Genomic DNA, 14639 nt, shown 5'->3' on the forward strand with positions numbered 1-14639 from the left:
AACGTGTATGCGTATTAAGAGTCGTAATAAATACTGAAATGAAAAATTGATTTCTTATTTAATCACCTAACAGGTGACTAGACTTGAAACGTAAATGTTTCAAGATCTTAGAAAACATTGATGCGTTCTTTTTTATCTACCAAGATGATTAAAGGTTAATCGAGAGATAATTTAATTGACCATTTTTACGTGTATACTAATACAAAAAACTGTTATTATGTCAAACATGAAACTAGGTGTAACATACGCGCACTTGATTACGTCGTCTGTTAGTCACACAAAAACAGAGAATAATTTTTTTTTCTATTTAATTTTTCTCTTCAACTTTCCTAATAGAATAAGGGCATATTTTAAACAATACGATAACAACAATTCGATAAAGATGAATGAGAAAAAATTGATCGATGAAATTGCTGAATTGCGTGAATTGTTACGCATGAAAGAAGCTCAATTAGCTGCTCAAAGGCGCGAAAAACAAATTTTACAAGATTACGGTTTGAGCAACAATGAGATATCGAGGTACAGCAGACAAATCTTTTTGCCAGAAATTGGAGTTAAAGGTGAATTACATTTATAAAATAAAAGACCAAATCATTTGAGATTTCTAGACAAATAATATATTATGTTACTTAATTGCAGGACAAGTAAAATTGAAAAATAGTGCAATACTAATTGTTGGAGCAGGTGGTCTTGGATGTCCCGCTGCATTATATTTGGCATCTGCTGGTGTTGGACATATTGGTATAATTGACTATGATGATGTTGAGATTAATAATCTTCACAGACAATTATTATATGCAGAAATAAATATTGGAACACCGAAAGTAGATGCAGCTGTGGAAAGTCTTAACCGGTACTAGTATATCGATACATAGATTTTTATAATTAACATGTACTGAATGTTATATGTTGTACCAATTTCAGCTTAAACAGTGACATTAAAATTACCCCATATAAAATTCAACTAGATAGTACTAATGCTCTGGAAATAATAAAGTGTTATGATGTAGTAATAGATGCCACTGATAATGTAGCTACACATTACTTATTGAACGATGCGTGTGTATTAAGTAAAAAACCTTTAGTATTTGGATCTGCGCTAAGGTTTGAGGGTCAGCTGTCTGTATTTAATTACGCTGGACCTTGCTACAGATGTATATTTCCTGTACCTCCACCGCCAGAGACAGTAACGAACTGTGGTGACGCTGGTGTTTTTGGTCCAGGTAGTTAGAAATTCATTTCTTTCATACAATGTATTCTATGCGTTTTAAATGGATAATTATTTATTACTTGATTTAATCGCAGTCGTTGGCACCATTGGAGTCCTACAAGCACTAGAAGCTGTAAAGATTGTACTTCGCCTCCAGCATGTACTAACCGGTAAACTTCTACTATTTGATGGACTAGAAATGCAATTTCGCAATATCAATTTGCGTGTCAACAATGAAAGTTGCGTTGTGTGCAGCAAACGTTCAACTATACGTAAACTGATTGATTACGAGCAATTTTGTGGTGCAAAAGCAAATGATAAAGATCCAAAATTGAATTTATTAAAGAGGGAAGAAAGAATAAGTGTAGAAGAGTACAACACAGCATTGAAATCAAACACGAAGGCTCACGTATTAATCGATGTGCGCTCTCCTGAAGAGTTCGAAATTTGTCATTTAACAAACTCTATAAATATACCATTAAATGATATAAATAATAACGAAGAAATAAGTATAATAAAAAATAAAATACAAGAGGTACAGAAACAGCACAATGAACCTAACTGTAAGTACACATGTATCGAAATTTGATAGAGTTGTCGATGTACTAGTTATATGTATTTTTGTTACAGTGTATGTTATATGCAGAAGAGGGAATGACTCACAGAAAGCTGTGAAAAGCCTTCAGAAAACATTCAGTGATAGCAATTTAGACATAAAAGACATAATTGGCGGAATTCATGCTTGGAGTAAGAAAATCGATTGTACATTACCTGTATATTAATTATACAGAATTGTAACTGACATTTTTTTATTAATTTTTTTATTCATCAAAATTAATCTGTGTATGATTAAGCCATGCTCGACGCTATATTTTTTCATAAATAATGTACATGCGTATAACATGTACATCTAGAAAAATATATCGTGGTATGTAAAGTAAATTAATTCATTTAGAATATTTCTCTATTTCGCAACTAGTTAAACTTGTTTCCGGGTATTTATAATGGGAATCTGATAAATTTCTTAATTTTTCCGCTGCTTGTTCTGGTGTTAAGTCTCTTTGTGCTTGTGCAAAAAGTTCATAACCAACCATATGTTTTTTTATAGTTGCTGAACGCAACAAAGGAGGTAAATAAATTCCGTGAAAAGTCCAGTAAGGATAATCTTGTTTTGAATATGGACCAGTTGGTGCACCTTTATGCAAAACAGATTAAATATCATGATTAATTATAATTATACTTTCTTAGTTCACGTATATATTAGGAATATTCAGTACTACCATGCCAACCCATGGAATAGGGAAATGAGCAATGAAATAAGTTATCATATTTAGTACACAATCTTTTCATAATAACTGCCAACGACTCCTGCTGATTTTCTGTTAAATCTTGCATTCTGGATATTTGCTTTTTGGGCAGCACCATAGTTTCATATGGCCATACTGCCCAGAATGGTACTAAAACTACCCAATCTCGATTTTCTAGTACAATGCGTTCCTAGAATGTAACATTACATTCGAGTTAAAAAGTTTAAAACGTCAAATCGAAGTTCGTCTTGAAATGACATTCCACCTTTTTCAAAAGCTCCTTTTGCATATAATCTATGAGAAGTGGTTTTTTATTACGGTTGTAATAATCGCTGAGAAATCCATCCTTTATTTTGGCCTCATTTGGTAAGAAAGAGCTAGCCCAAATTTGACAATGAGGGTGTGCATTACTACACCCCATTAAAGCACCACGATTTTCAAATATTTGTACCCATGTCCATTTTTCCCCCAATTCAAGCATCTCAAAAATCCATCTAAATTAGGACTGTACTAATTATACAAAGAACTATGATGTCGTAGCATAAACGCATACAGTACTAACATACCGTTTCACCACTTCTTTAATCTCAGAAATTTTCATAATTGCTATTGTTACATTTGATTTTGGATGGAAACACATAACTTTACAAGTACCTCTGGCAGCACTCATCTGAAATAATTCATCTTCCGAATTGGATGGACTAGGAACTGATTCCAGTAATGCAGGAAAGTCATTAACAAATGAATATGTATTTTCATATATTGGAGTTATCTAGAAGAGATAAAAAAATGTTCAAGATAAATAATAAATTACAAATGACAGTTTTAAGGGCACGTGCATATTTGAAAACATCACCTCTCCACTGGCCCTGATATTGCCTGGGCAAAGCGGATTATCAGGATCGTAATCTGGGGGATCTTCCTCTGTATTTGATTCGATTTGTCCTCCCCATGGACGTTTCATTCGATGTGGCGACACCAGTACCCATTCTCCCTTCAAGGGATTATATCGTATATGTTGGTGTTCTATAAAATATTGATCTAATAGTTGAAACATAGAATTTTAATTTGGAATACTTTCTTCACAAAAGAACAGAAACTCTAACCAGTAGGATCAAATTCTTCCTTCAATGCATCACTGCCATTTTTCTGGCTGTCTTTATCACCTACAAATTAATATTAAATATTTATACATACAAGGAATTTAAACATATTATGTCTACTTTATTATGTCATGCTAAACTAATTATAAATACAAGGTATAACATATTTGTTGTAACATGTTTGTCATATATTATATAATTAAAAGTTGGTGATATGCTAGAGTACATTACTAGACATGAATTGTTTAAACAATACATGTATGCACGTACTATATTTACACCTTTCGAATGCTAGAACTCGCAAGAAAAGCGTGAACAGTCACGTGGATTTCATTTTAATTTTAATCGTAAAAAGCTAGTAGAGAATTGTAAAAAAAATAGACTAACACGAACTTCACTTTGGTTTCAATAAATGAGTAAAACGGTTGTAAAATGTATAATAAACTACAAAGATTACTGTTAGTTTAATATTAGTGGAGAAAAGAAAAAAGATAAATTTTTAGAAGACCATATGATCCACGACTTGTCCTCGAGAAATTTATACGAAAATTGTATACGATCGCGTGTAACATTTTACATTTGACTAAAATAAATTAATTACGCCCGCCTTTTCTTAATGACATTCCCCTTATAAACATTTAATTGCATTTAAAATACTGTTACCTGTTGATACAGACATTTGTACTATAGTAAGAAGTATCACTTAAAAGGTATACTGCCGTGCTGTAAAATTTCTATTATTAACACTAATTTAACGCGAACCCAACATTTTTTGTCAGATAACGTACACTCACGTAACACATGTAGTAAGGTAATTTGTGAAACGTTTACATTGCTTATGCTTACGAAATGTGCTGTACAGAGTAAGCGTAAGCATGATACATATATATACACCTCTGTACATACGATGGTACTTAATATAGATAGGCCTACAAAGTAATCTACGCCAAGCGCAAATACATACACGGAAGTTAACACGGACGTATCACCATTACAGTCAACTATCTATAATACTGATATCACCTGTGGCGTCATCTCTGTAAAAAGTGCTCAAACTGGTCGGGTAATAGTTTCAGTACTTTCCACAGAGATGGCGCTAGTAGTTTTCAGTAGTTTACTTCGCTGTCGATAACGATGTGCGACCAGTTTGAGCACTTTTCACAGAGATGGCGTCAGGGGTTCTACAGTAAAGCCCGTAACATGTGTCTCACTCTTTTTTATTGCTTTCTTATATATCTTTCTCTCTCGTACTTCTAAAGCGGGAAATATAAAGTAATAAACAGAAACTGAAGTTACTACCACGTAGTTTAATAATTGTTTGAAAATTAATTTCAAACGAGAAGAGGAATATATAAATTCTCCGCGCGTCTTTTGTATGCGGCCTGAAACAATTAATTACATAGTGGTTGAAATGGTTGGAAACTCAAAGTCGCGTAAAGCGCCACATAGCACAGAGTATATAAAATACCGTCAATGCATTTCCGGTTCGTTTTTCTGACAAGTGGCCGATGGCTGCCTGACACTTCATTTTTTGATAATTTCATTAAACTATGTTCACGCACACATGAGACACTTTACTTATTTCCATTAATGAGATAATAATAGCTCTATAGTATGGTGTGTTAAAATAGAGAACGCGTAATCGTAAAGGTGCTCTGAAAATCCGGCAAATATATGCACGAAGGGTAAGAGTTATCTACTACAGAAAATATCGTTATCAGGCGTGCCACCGGCTGGGGTTAGAAATCATCTGAATTCCGGCATGCTAGTTGCTGAAATTTTATTAATCGTGCTGTTTTTCAGGATACGCTCTAAATTTCGACAAAATGATCAAAACGGCAGAGGATAACCTAAGGCATCTCCACTATCCGCAAACAGTGTAAATACTTATTAAAGCTTCGTTGTCGTTTCAATTGTGAACGAAGAAAATTGTTATCGTTAATATTTCTTATACACTCTTTTAATCCTTCTTTCATACGTGCAACGTTCGACATTTCAAGCTTTCCCTCTGCTTTTTCTTCGTATTACATTATATAAATACAAAGAAACTAGATTCGTTTATTTAATGCAATTCTTATATTTTAATCCTTTCTTTTTTTTTTAGCATATATTTCTTAATTACATGTTATACTTTACGTTTAGAGAATTCAATGGACAAGAGGATCAGCATTCAGCTGAATTATATAGTGCCAATGTTACTGTTATTCCTTCACCAGGAGGACATAATCATGGTAGTTCAAAGGTGAAACTAAAAAATATTGTTGACTTCACATGGGAGCATAATTTTTATTCTGGCCAATTATTGGCTGTTCATATGTCTGGAAAATATTTAGCTTATGGCATAAAAGGTAAATTAAACTTGTACTCAAATTGCGATACAATTACTAAAGTGCCTCCTTAAGTTTAATAGATTAATGTTGTTTAGTAGGTAGCAACGGCGGTATGGTAAGAGTTGTATACATAGAATTGGAACAAAGAGCTCTACTGAGAGGAATGCGCGCTGGTATACAAGATCTGGCTTTCGCACATGTATCGAATGCAATTTTAGCATGCGTTGATTATTTGGGAAACCTTTTCATACATAACATTGAATCAACACCATCTGAATTGTTATGTAGTTTATTACTACAAGTAGATGCGCAAGATTCTGTTACAAGCCATCGTGTAATATGGTGTCCATATATTCCTGAAGATGTACCATCAGATGGAGATGAAGTTTCAAAACTTTTAGTTCTAACTCGTGGTTCCAAAGTAGAATTGTGGTCAGTTAATACTGTTTCGTCAAGATACAGAGTAATAGAGGTGAATGTATACCTTACTTACAGATTGTTAAATCCATACAAAATGAACAAGTATCCAACTGTTTGACTAAATGATAGGCAACTGATCCAGCTGTAAAGGAAAAAGGTGGCATGTTGGAAATTGATCAACATTCTGACACAATAATCGAGGCAACGTTCAGTCCTGATGGCACAGCTTTAGCTACGGCTAGTTTTGACGGTGAAGTGAAATTCTTTCAAGTTTACGTGCATGGCAATTCCCATGGTAATCAGTCACCACCGCGTTGTTTACATCAATGGAGGCCGCATGGCGGAAGACCTATTTCCTGCTTGTTCTTCCTCGATGACCATAAAACATACCATCCTGAGTAAGGAAGCTTTACAACATTGTTATAATATTGCTACCAAAATAAAATAATTGTTTTGATAATGTTTTGTTCCAATAGCGTTCAATTCTGGAGATTTGCTATAACAGGATGTGACAATAACACAGAATTAAAAGTATGGTCTTGTGAATTGTGGAGCTGTTTGCAAACCATTACATTTGCACCAGCACCCTCCACTGGTAAACTACCAGTGTTAAAAGCAGGTTTAGATTTTAGCGCAGGCTATCTTTTGTTATCAGATATATACAATAAAGTTCTGTATATATTAAGTCTAAGAAAAGACAGTGGAGAAGCATTAGCATCAGTAAGTACAATATCAGAGTTCCTCCTACCGTATCCAATACTAAGCTTCGGGATTGTCGACGCTGGTATACGTAAAATACGTCCTACTGGTGAATCGTTGGAAGATTTATGCCCTTGCGAAGAAGAAACTGAGGAACAGCTTGTTATCCGAATGTATTTGGTCCAGCCAAAATCGTTACAAGAATGTCATATTGCTTTCAAGCCCGCTTCAGAAGCAAGCACCAACTGCCTCATGAACACACTGACTCAAGATTCATTGGACTATTCAGAAGACTTACCAGACATAGGAACTGTTAATCACAATGGAATTTCAGGAGAAAATTGCGAGGAAGATCGTTCATTATCTGCAACAATTGAAACAGCTACGAATCACAATACTGGTTTAAATCTAATGACACCTGATGCATTTAGTTCACCTGCCAAAAAAGAAAATAATGAATTAGATTCTCGGCCAAGTAGTCCAGAATTGGGTAAAGTATTGTCTGCTAGTCCCTCCCTTGCACAAGCAGTACAAGCCTTGAACGCAACAGACCCACCATTAGCTACAAGTGAGTTAGAAGAACAGGCACCTGCCAGTAGCGGTAGTAGTCCGTCTAGGGAAGTGAGAGAAATTTTGTCTCTCACAAAACCGGATGAAGAGCCAGAAACTGAAAATAAGCCAGAAGTTACTGACACTGTTGACGAGGATTGGCCTAATATTCCTATGGTATTGTTGAAAGATGTAAGTAGGAATGCGATGCAAGAAGCTGATGAATTTACAAACGAGGAAGAGAAAAGGAAAAAAATAAAGAAAGAACCAAATCCGACGACGCATTCTGCGGAAAATGTTAACCTTTGGCAAACGACAAACGATATAAATGTTCTCGATGTAGTAAATAAAGTGGAGTCAATATTAGAAATAATTCAAGACCAACGAGACGAATTAAGGGAACTGCGAACCGAGGTGACTAGATTAAGGCAAGAAACACCGATTTCGTCGCGAATAGAGTCTGCTTTAACTAGAGCTTCACAACAACAGAATGCAACTTTAGAACAAACATTGTACGACCAAGTGACACGACAACACGAGTTCCTCAATACACTTGAAGCAACAATCAAAGATAAAATTGAAGGTGCTTTACCTTGTGTTGTTCAAGCCACGGTAGAACCATTAAAGTATCAGCTGAGATTAGATTCCGCTCGAATGGACGAACTCTTGAAAGAGAATTTGACAGAATTAATTAATAGCATTCATATCAAAGATACGTTAGCTACGGTGGTGGCGAATTCGGTAAAACCAGCATTAGACGCGGCATTTAAAGAAGCTTTTACAAACGTTCTTTTACCCGGCATGGAGAAAGCATGTCAAACGATATTTAATCAAGTACAAGATGCTTTTGTTAGGGGTACTTGTGAATGTAAGACATTTGATACATTCTAAGAAAAATATCAAGTTACGTAATTTTATAACAAATTTTTATTTTTTAGATCTTCAACATGTTGAAACGATCGCGGATAAACAGTATCAACAACGAAACGAACAACAACGCGAAGCGTTGTCCGCATTAGTACGTGAAGAATTACAAACAGAACTGAACAGAGGTTTAACTACACTTCAAGAGGGAACGATACGTATAATTCGTGACTCTATTAGGGATAATTTAAGTCAACAACTTACCGAGATTACAAATGCACGGTAGGTGGATATAAATGTTGCACAAATCGAACAATAAACTTAACCTCTAACATGTATTATAGTTCACGAGCCACTACACCTGCTATACCAGTACCCGCTGTAGCTGATGCTCAAGCACGTGTTCTGTCCCTTCTTCAGAGAGGACAATTTAATGCTGCCTTCCAACAAGCTTTAAGTGCTAGTGATTTAGGCCTGGTAGTACTGGTTTGTGAAAGGACAGAACCTTCCAGAGTATTTTCTTCTGTAGGCCCTCAAGGCACAAGATGTATTTTACAACAACCTGTTATTTTGTCACTTGTGCAGCAATTATCTGCTGACCTAGGACATCGTACAGAACTTAAACACAGGTAATAAATACTTAACCGCTTCGGTGGTAGTATAGACGCACGTATATACCGTCGAATTGAAGTATATCAAACGCAGTAAATTCTCACTCACTAAAAGCTAGAAGGAATTACCGAAATCATTCACAATTATTTAACGCAGGTGGCTTGAAGAGGCAATATTAAATTTAGATCCTATTGATCCAGTGACACGAGAGCACATGGGTACTGTGTTAATGACCTTACAAACTCAGTTGGCTGCTTTTGTAGCAGCAAATCCAAATCATGGTTCCGCTCGGCGCATGAAAATGTTAGCTATGGCCGCGAGTGCATTATTAAATCAACATCCTTGATGCCACATACGTATGGAATAGAGAAAAGCTAATTGACGTCAGATTTTATACGTTATGTTTAAAAAAGAGTAGTTTAATTTGAAAATAGTATCCACATTATCTTCACGTTTAAGACTGGCAGTAATTTGCATACGGTATGGACAAATATTGTACGGACTTATTCATTTATCCGCTCCTAGAATTCGATTCTTTACAAAGTATGTACGTTTACAGAATATTCGAGAGTTTACTAAACAGAATTATTTTCTTATTGTTAAAGAAATAAAGAGATGTATTATACAATACGATTAAAAAACGCGATATAAATAAAACTTAGACATTAAAATAGAAACTATTTGATTAATTTAAATCATTAATTATTTGCAGTAATTATTGATATTATTCTACCAATAAATATAAAAAATCGTTCTGTAATAATTTTTACGATAAATATAAAAAAATTTATTCTTAATTATTGATTAGGTAACATGTTTTTTGTAAAATTTGTGATCTATATAATACTTTTATATACCTTCTAATATAATTAACATATGCTCTCTTAATTCTCGTGAACGTTGACTTTACATAAATCTTTAATTATAGTGCATTTCATGACAATTGTATAATACACATTAAACTTCTCACAAGCATGAAGAGTCAATGAAATTTGTATTTAGAATTTAAGTTATATATTTTAATAATTACTCCTTTAAGAGAGATTTTTTCCATAAATTTTGTGTTTAAAACCTGCATATACTTTGAAATATTTCTATTCGGTATTTTACTTTATTACATGCACATGCTTTTTCTTACTTAATACGCTGATAACTGTAATGTAATAAAACAAAATATTCTATATTTCTTACTAAAAAAAAAAAAAAAAATAAACACTTTAAAATGAATAATAAATTGTACATTAAGTTTTGTAATGTACACACTAGTGAGAAAATATTAAAGCACCTTGTTTATTGGAACACAATGCATGAGCATATAATCGATATATAAATAATATATTGATTTGTATCATGTGACAAATGTATATTTTCAGTATTATTATTTTACTAATTCTTTTAAGGATTCTTAAAAGAATATAAATAATGTGCAATCTATATGCACTTATATTCCTTTCACGTTTTTGTATTTCCTACATGCGGAAGTTCCTAGTTCAAAATTTACGTAGCGTTTATTATACAGGATTAGATGTTAAAGTGAAAATGTAATATATTTAATGAATGTCGGTACATCTTTTTTAAAAGCCGTGATTCCATTTACTTATTTTTCGTACTCTTGTTAAATGTAATACTATTTTCATAATATAAAGGTATATAAAGAATGGTAGAATATTTCAAAATGTTACAATAATTATAGAACATCATTCATCAATAAAATCATCTATTTAAAGGTCTTGTAAACTATTCAACATGTGTATAAAAGTTATGAAAATAATTTTACCATGTATATTTCATGAATATGAGAATCTTCTATCCGAACTTTCAATGTGTTCTTTGATAAATATAAATAACAATTTTAAAATGCTCTACACATTTCCAAATAACATTTTTAGCTATAAAGTTAGTATTTTTCCTTATATTCATGAATTAACTCATCTTGTAAAAATACATTAAAATTTAAGTTATTTTAATTTTGCAAACTAAAAGAGAAAAGAGACAGTTGTATCATAAATAAAAGTGAAATTTATTTGCATAAATTTCAATATTTAGTACATGTACATATTTCTTGAAACATACATCTGTATTTTTAACTGGATGTATTCTTTTCCAGTTGTTTATTCTTTACTTCAGCAACCAATGCTTCTTTAATATGTGCTGCTATTTTCATTTTCTTTCTCTTTTTAACTTTACCAGAGTTGTTTCCTTTAACATTCTTTTTTACTTCTATTTGTCGCTTCTTCTTTCTCTTTAGGCAACTAAGAGGATTTGGACCACCCTTCTTTCTCTTCTTCAATTTTACTTGTGTTTCTTCAGCTATACCAGCTACTTGCTTTAGCGTTTTAATATTTTCCTTCTCCCACTCGGTCATTCCTAATCTCTTACGAATATCTTCTGCATATTCACGGCTTACATGTGAAGGTGTTTCCAAAGTGGGAGCCTTACCATGTAAGTAAATTATTGGAACACCTGGGATTTTTCTCAAACTATCCTGAAGTTCTCTATCTTGTGTAGCTACAATATATCTAAAGAATGTAAGACATAAATATATATACATGTCATTAACATTTTAGTTTCTATTCAAATATTGAAATTTGTATTATACCTAGATGAATTATTCTTTCCAACCATAGATTTCAAACATTTTGTGCCACCAATGGAATGTTTTTCATGCCCACATTTATGTATAGGATATTGCTTAACTATTTGCATAGCACCGCTAACTGCTTTTGAAAATGAAGCTAACTTTTCTGTTTCCAGAATGATACATGGTGTAGTTAACAACTTTACCTCCGACTGAAAGTACTTTGATAATTGATCTTGTATATTAAATTTATTCTAAAACAAAGGTCATAAAATCGTCACGTATGACAAAAACAAATAAAATTGTACATTTCAACCACAATAACTCAAGATACAATGTTCACATGCATACCTCTAATGCAGCCAAAGCAAATGTACCGTCGATGAGAACTTGAAACGGCGATCGGAATTTAAAATTATTAATGAAGAAGTTTAAATTTCTTCTTGCCTTCTTCTGGCGAACTGTCTTCATCTTACGTATTTAAAAACGTGTCGCTGTTATATTTTGTATTAATTTTATTTTTTCTACACATTAAGGCATACGTATTTCATAAATAATAGACAGGTATATGGTATTATGTATATATTATTAATTAGTCACTGTACACACATAACTTGTCCTTAAAGTTAACATTGGAAACCTAACCTGTTGCAGAAGTTAGGAGCAAACCAAAACAGTAGCGTTATACGGATCGTTGCGCCGATTTCAATACTTGGTTACAACATTTGATGATAATACTACTTTTAAGAAAGTAATTTTTCTTACCAATTTCACTTATAATAAATATTTATCACAATGTAAGTATATAAACTATATTTTCTATAATATTAATTGATTCACGCACTAAAACATCAAAGTATAACCTCAACCGGTTTGTATATATTTAACATACATAAATTTTAACCACTAAATGAATTGCTCGTCTACCAATTCGTAGTAAAATTATTCTAAACTATTATCGTTGCTCTTCTAACTGAATAATTTTTATTTCCAGGTCATCTCTAACTAAGCCAAAGTCTGAAATGACACCAGAGGAGCTGGCGAAAAGAGAGGAGGAAGAATTTAACACCGGACCACTTTCAGTATTAACACAGTCTGTGAAAAATAATACGCAAGTTTTAATTAACTGTAGAAATAATAAGAAATTGTTAGGCAGAGTGAAGGCATTTGATAGACATTGTAACATGGTTTTAGAAAATGTAAAAGAAATGTGGACCGAACTCCCACGTACTGGGAAAGGGAAAAAGAAGGTAAACATAACGTGCTTATTAAAATTTGTAGAAAATTTATACTTAAAAATTTAATCAACATTCTACTTCTGGCTAGGCAAAACCAGTAAACATGGACAGATTTGTAACAAAAATGTTCTTAAGAGGGGATTCTGTAATTTTAGTTGTACGAAACCCATTGGCAACAGCATCAGGGAAATAATTACTTCGGATAAGTTTATCATTTTATAACATACAAATGAAAAAAAATGGATTTGAAATAAATTTTTTTTTGTTTAAGCTATAAATGAGTACAGTTTATTCAAATTAGCAATTATATTTAATAACTTGTCGTTGCTCTTTTATATCGTAGGCATTAAAATGAAACAATATTAAGCAAGATATGACATTTATTTGTAATGAATTATACATGAAATCATTAATCTTTCTCAGCAATTGCAGTAAGGTGCTTATCAATTTCTTGTTCCGTCAAAGTTCTGAAATGAGAAATGTCATATGGATTGTTTGTGCGAATTTTATATATGAAATGTAACTACAGAACCTTAGAAATAGTGTAATATATTTACCGAAATTTTTGATTGTCCTTTGATACTACACCAACTTCTATTTCTGTTGGCTTGAAGTCTACTGACAATACAGTAGATAAACATGTAATTGCTAACTGTATTGTTTCATCGTAATCATAATTTTGTTTTTTCTTTAACTTTTTCTCAAGATAAGAATTAGCTTCGGTTTGTTTTGCACCAACAGAAATGGCTCTATAACCACAATAATATCCAGCAGGATCAGCTTTATAAATACATGGGCCCTTTTCTTTATCATATGAAATAAGCATCATAGAGCAACCAAGAGGCCGCATCTCAGCATTCTGTGTATATACTTGACTGATATCTGCAATACGTCTACATAATGCATCCACAGGAATTTCATAGTCGTATTTATATTTAAAATGAGCTGCTTCGTATCTTGCACGCTGAACTTGAGACCTGCTATCAGCTAAAGGAGATGACATTTGTTACTATACTATCGGTAATTAAAATGATGTGTAATGTAGCTTTTTATTGAATCTTCTTTTCTCAGAAATTTTCTACTCACCTATCATGCCTGTCATAAGACAACCAATATGTTCAGTGAGTTGAAAGATATGAGTAACACTCGAAGCGTCAAGCAGTTTATCCTAAAAATGAATATCTTCTGGTAAATTTTGCTTACATTGTATTTGCAGTAGTCTTCAAATATTACTTAAAATTATTGTTATATGTAAAAGAATAGATAGAACGACATTATCGAGGAATATAAAAAATAACAAAATTAATAGAGGTTATCTTACAGGCACTTTCTTTTGTGTCGCAAACACAGCTGTGTCGACTCCTTTCACAGCGACAGAAGTCAAACCACCCTGATTTATCGCTTTAAACGCATACTCTGCAAAATATTCGACAATCACGTATAAAATAGTTGAAAATTGCAGATCACGCCGTGTCACGATACTCGCTTAGAGAATTCATGTATAAGTTGTTAAAACATCGATTCGACTATAAAAGATAACGTGTACTTTAACGTGAAATATTTTTACGAATCTTACCTACTTGGTAAAGTCGCCCCTCAGGCGAAAATATAGTAATATGTCTATCAAAACCAGCACTACTACCTCGCGCCATATTAGCAAACAATAACTGTAATGGTCGCGTTTAAAAGTTACAGGCACCTTTTCGAAACGTCAAATCATGCAAGACCT

At 33.0% G+C, this 14639-nt stretch overlaps 6 protein-coding genes across 8 annotated transcripts; 3 read left to right on the top strand and 3 right to left on the bottom strand.

The window, feature by feature from the left end:
* The first annotated feature begins 352 nt into the window (after positions 1-352).
* Positions 353-3088, top strand: Uba4 (Ubiquitin-like activating enzyme 4). Of its 2 annotated transcripts, XM_076896012.1 has the most exons (6): positions 353-560; positions 640-853; positions 925-1223; positions 1306-1773; positions 1841-1957; positions 2319-3088. In XM_076896012.1, the coding sequence occupies exons 1-6, from the start codon at positions 383-385 to the stop codon at positions 2345-2347; spliced, it is 1305 nt and encodes a 434-aa protein (XP_076752127.1). In that variant the 5' UTR covers positions 353-382; the 3' UTR covers positions 2348-3088. The 2 variants fall into 2 exon arrangements, with proteins under 2 accessions (XP_076752127.1, XP_076752126.1); XM_076896011.1 differs by having other exon boundaries at positions 1841-3088.
* Galt (Galactose-1-phosphate uridylyltransferase) lies at positions 2078-4457 on the bottom strand. Its single transcript, XM_076896014.1, has 7 exons — positions 4284-4457; positions 3624-3683; positions 3374-3543; positions 3084-3289; positions 2783-3011; positions 2491-2707; positions 2078-2405 (listed from the first exon to the last, which is right to left on the bottom strand). Exons 1-7 carry the CDS (start codon positions 4297-4299, stop codon positions 2158-2160), a joined length of 1146 nt encoding a protein of 381 aa, XP_076752129.1. The 5' UTR covers positions 4300-4457; the 3' UTR covers positions 2078-2157.
* Positions 4458-5105: 648 nt separating this feature from the next.
* Positions 5106-9814, top strand: Ge-1 (Enhancer of mRNA-decapping protein 4 homolog Ge-1). The gene is made up of 9 exons (XM_076894892.1): positions 5106-5305; positions 5424-5499; positions 5763-5968; positions 6046-6422; positions 6500-6768; positions 6847-8486; positions 8557-8764; positions 8827-9111; positions 9251-9814. Exons 2-9 carry the CDS (start codon positions 5447-5449, stop codon positions 9438-9440), a joined length of 3228 nt encoding a protein of 1075 aa, XP_076751007.1. The 5' UTR covers positions 5106-5305; positions 5424-5446; the 3' UTR covers positions 9441-9814.
* A 1276-nt stretch (positions 9815-11090) lies between these two features.
* LOC143423466 (rRNA-processing protein UTP23 homolog) lies at positions 11091-12720 on the bottom strand. Of its 2 annotated transcripts, XM_076894827.1 has the most exons (4): positions 12600-12720; positions 12024-12196; positions 11694-11926; positions 11091-11613 (listed from the first exon to the last, which is right to left on the bottom strand). In XM_076894827.1, exons 2-4 carry the CDS (start codon positions 12141-12143, stop codon positions 11178-11180), a joined length of 789 nt encoding a protein of 262 aa, XP_076750942.1. In that variant the 5' UTR covers positions 12144-12196; positions 12600-12720; the 3' UTR covers positions 11091-11177. The 2 variants fall into 2 exon arrangements, with proteins under 2 accessions (XP_076750942.1, XP_076750941.1); XM_076894826.1 differs by lacking the exon at positions 12600-12720 and having other exon boundaries at positions 12024-12235.
* Smd2 (small ribonucleoprotein particle protein SmD2) lies at positions 12309-13188 on the top strand. Its single transcript, XM_076894829.1, has 3 exons — positions 12309-12469; positions 12667-12922; positions 12999-13188. Coding segments are annotated over exons 1-3 (363 nt in total). The 5' UTR covers positions 12309-12467; the 3' UTR covers positions 13104-13188.
* Positions 13189-13272: 84 nt separating this feature from the next.
* LOC143423467 (proteasome subunit alpha type-6) lies at positions 13273-14639 on the bottom strand. Its single transcript, XM_076894828.1, has 5 exons — positions 14487-14639; positions 14232-14326; positions 13997-14078; positions 13468-13897; positions 13273-13377 (listed from the first exon to the last, which is right to left on the bottom strand). The coding sequence occupies exons 1-5, from the start codon at positions 14560-14562 to the stop codon at positions 13320-13322; spliced, it is 741 nt and encodes a 246-aa protein (XP_076750943.1). The 5' UTR covers positions 14563-14639; the 3' UTR covers positions 13273-13319.

The sequence above is a fragment of the Xylocopa sonorina genome, chromosome 5 (genome assembly GCF_050948175.1).
Source record: "Xylocopa sonorina isolate GNS202 chromosome 5, iyXylSono1_principal, whole genome shotgun sequence".
In the NCBI taxonomy this organism is placed as follows: Eukaryota; Metazoa; Arthropoda; class Insecta; order Hymenoptera; family Apidae; genus Xylocopa; species Xylocopa sonorina.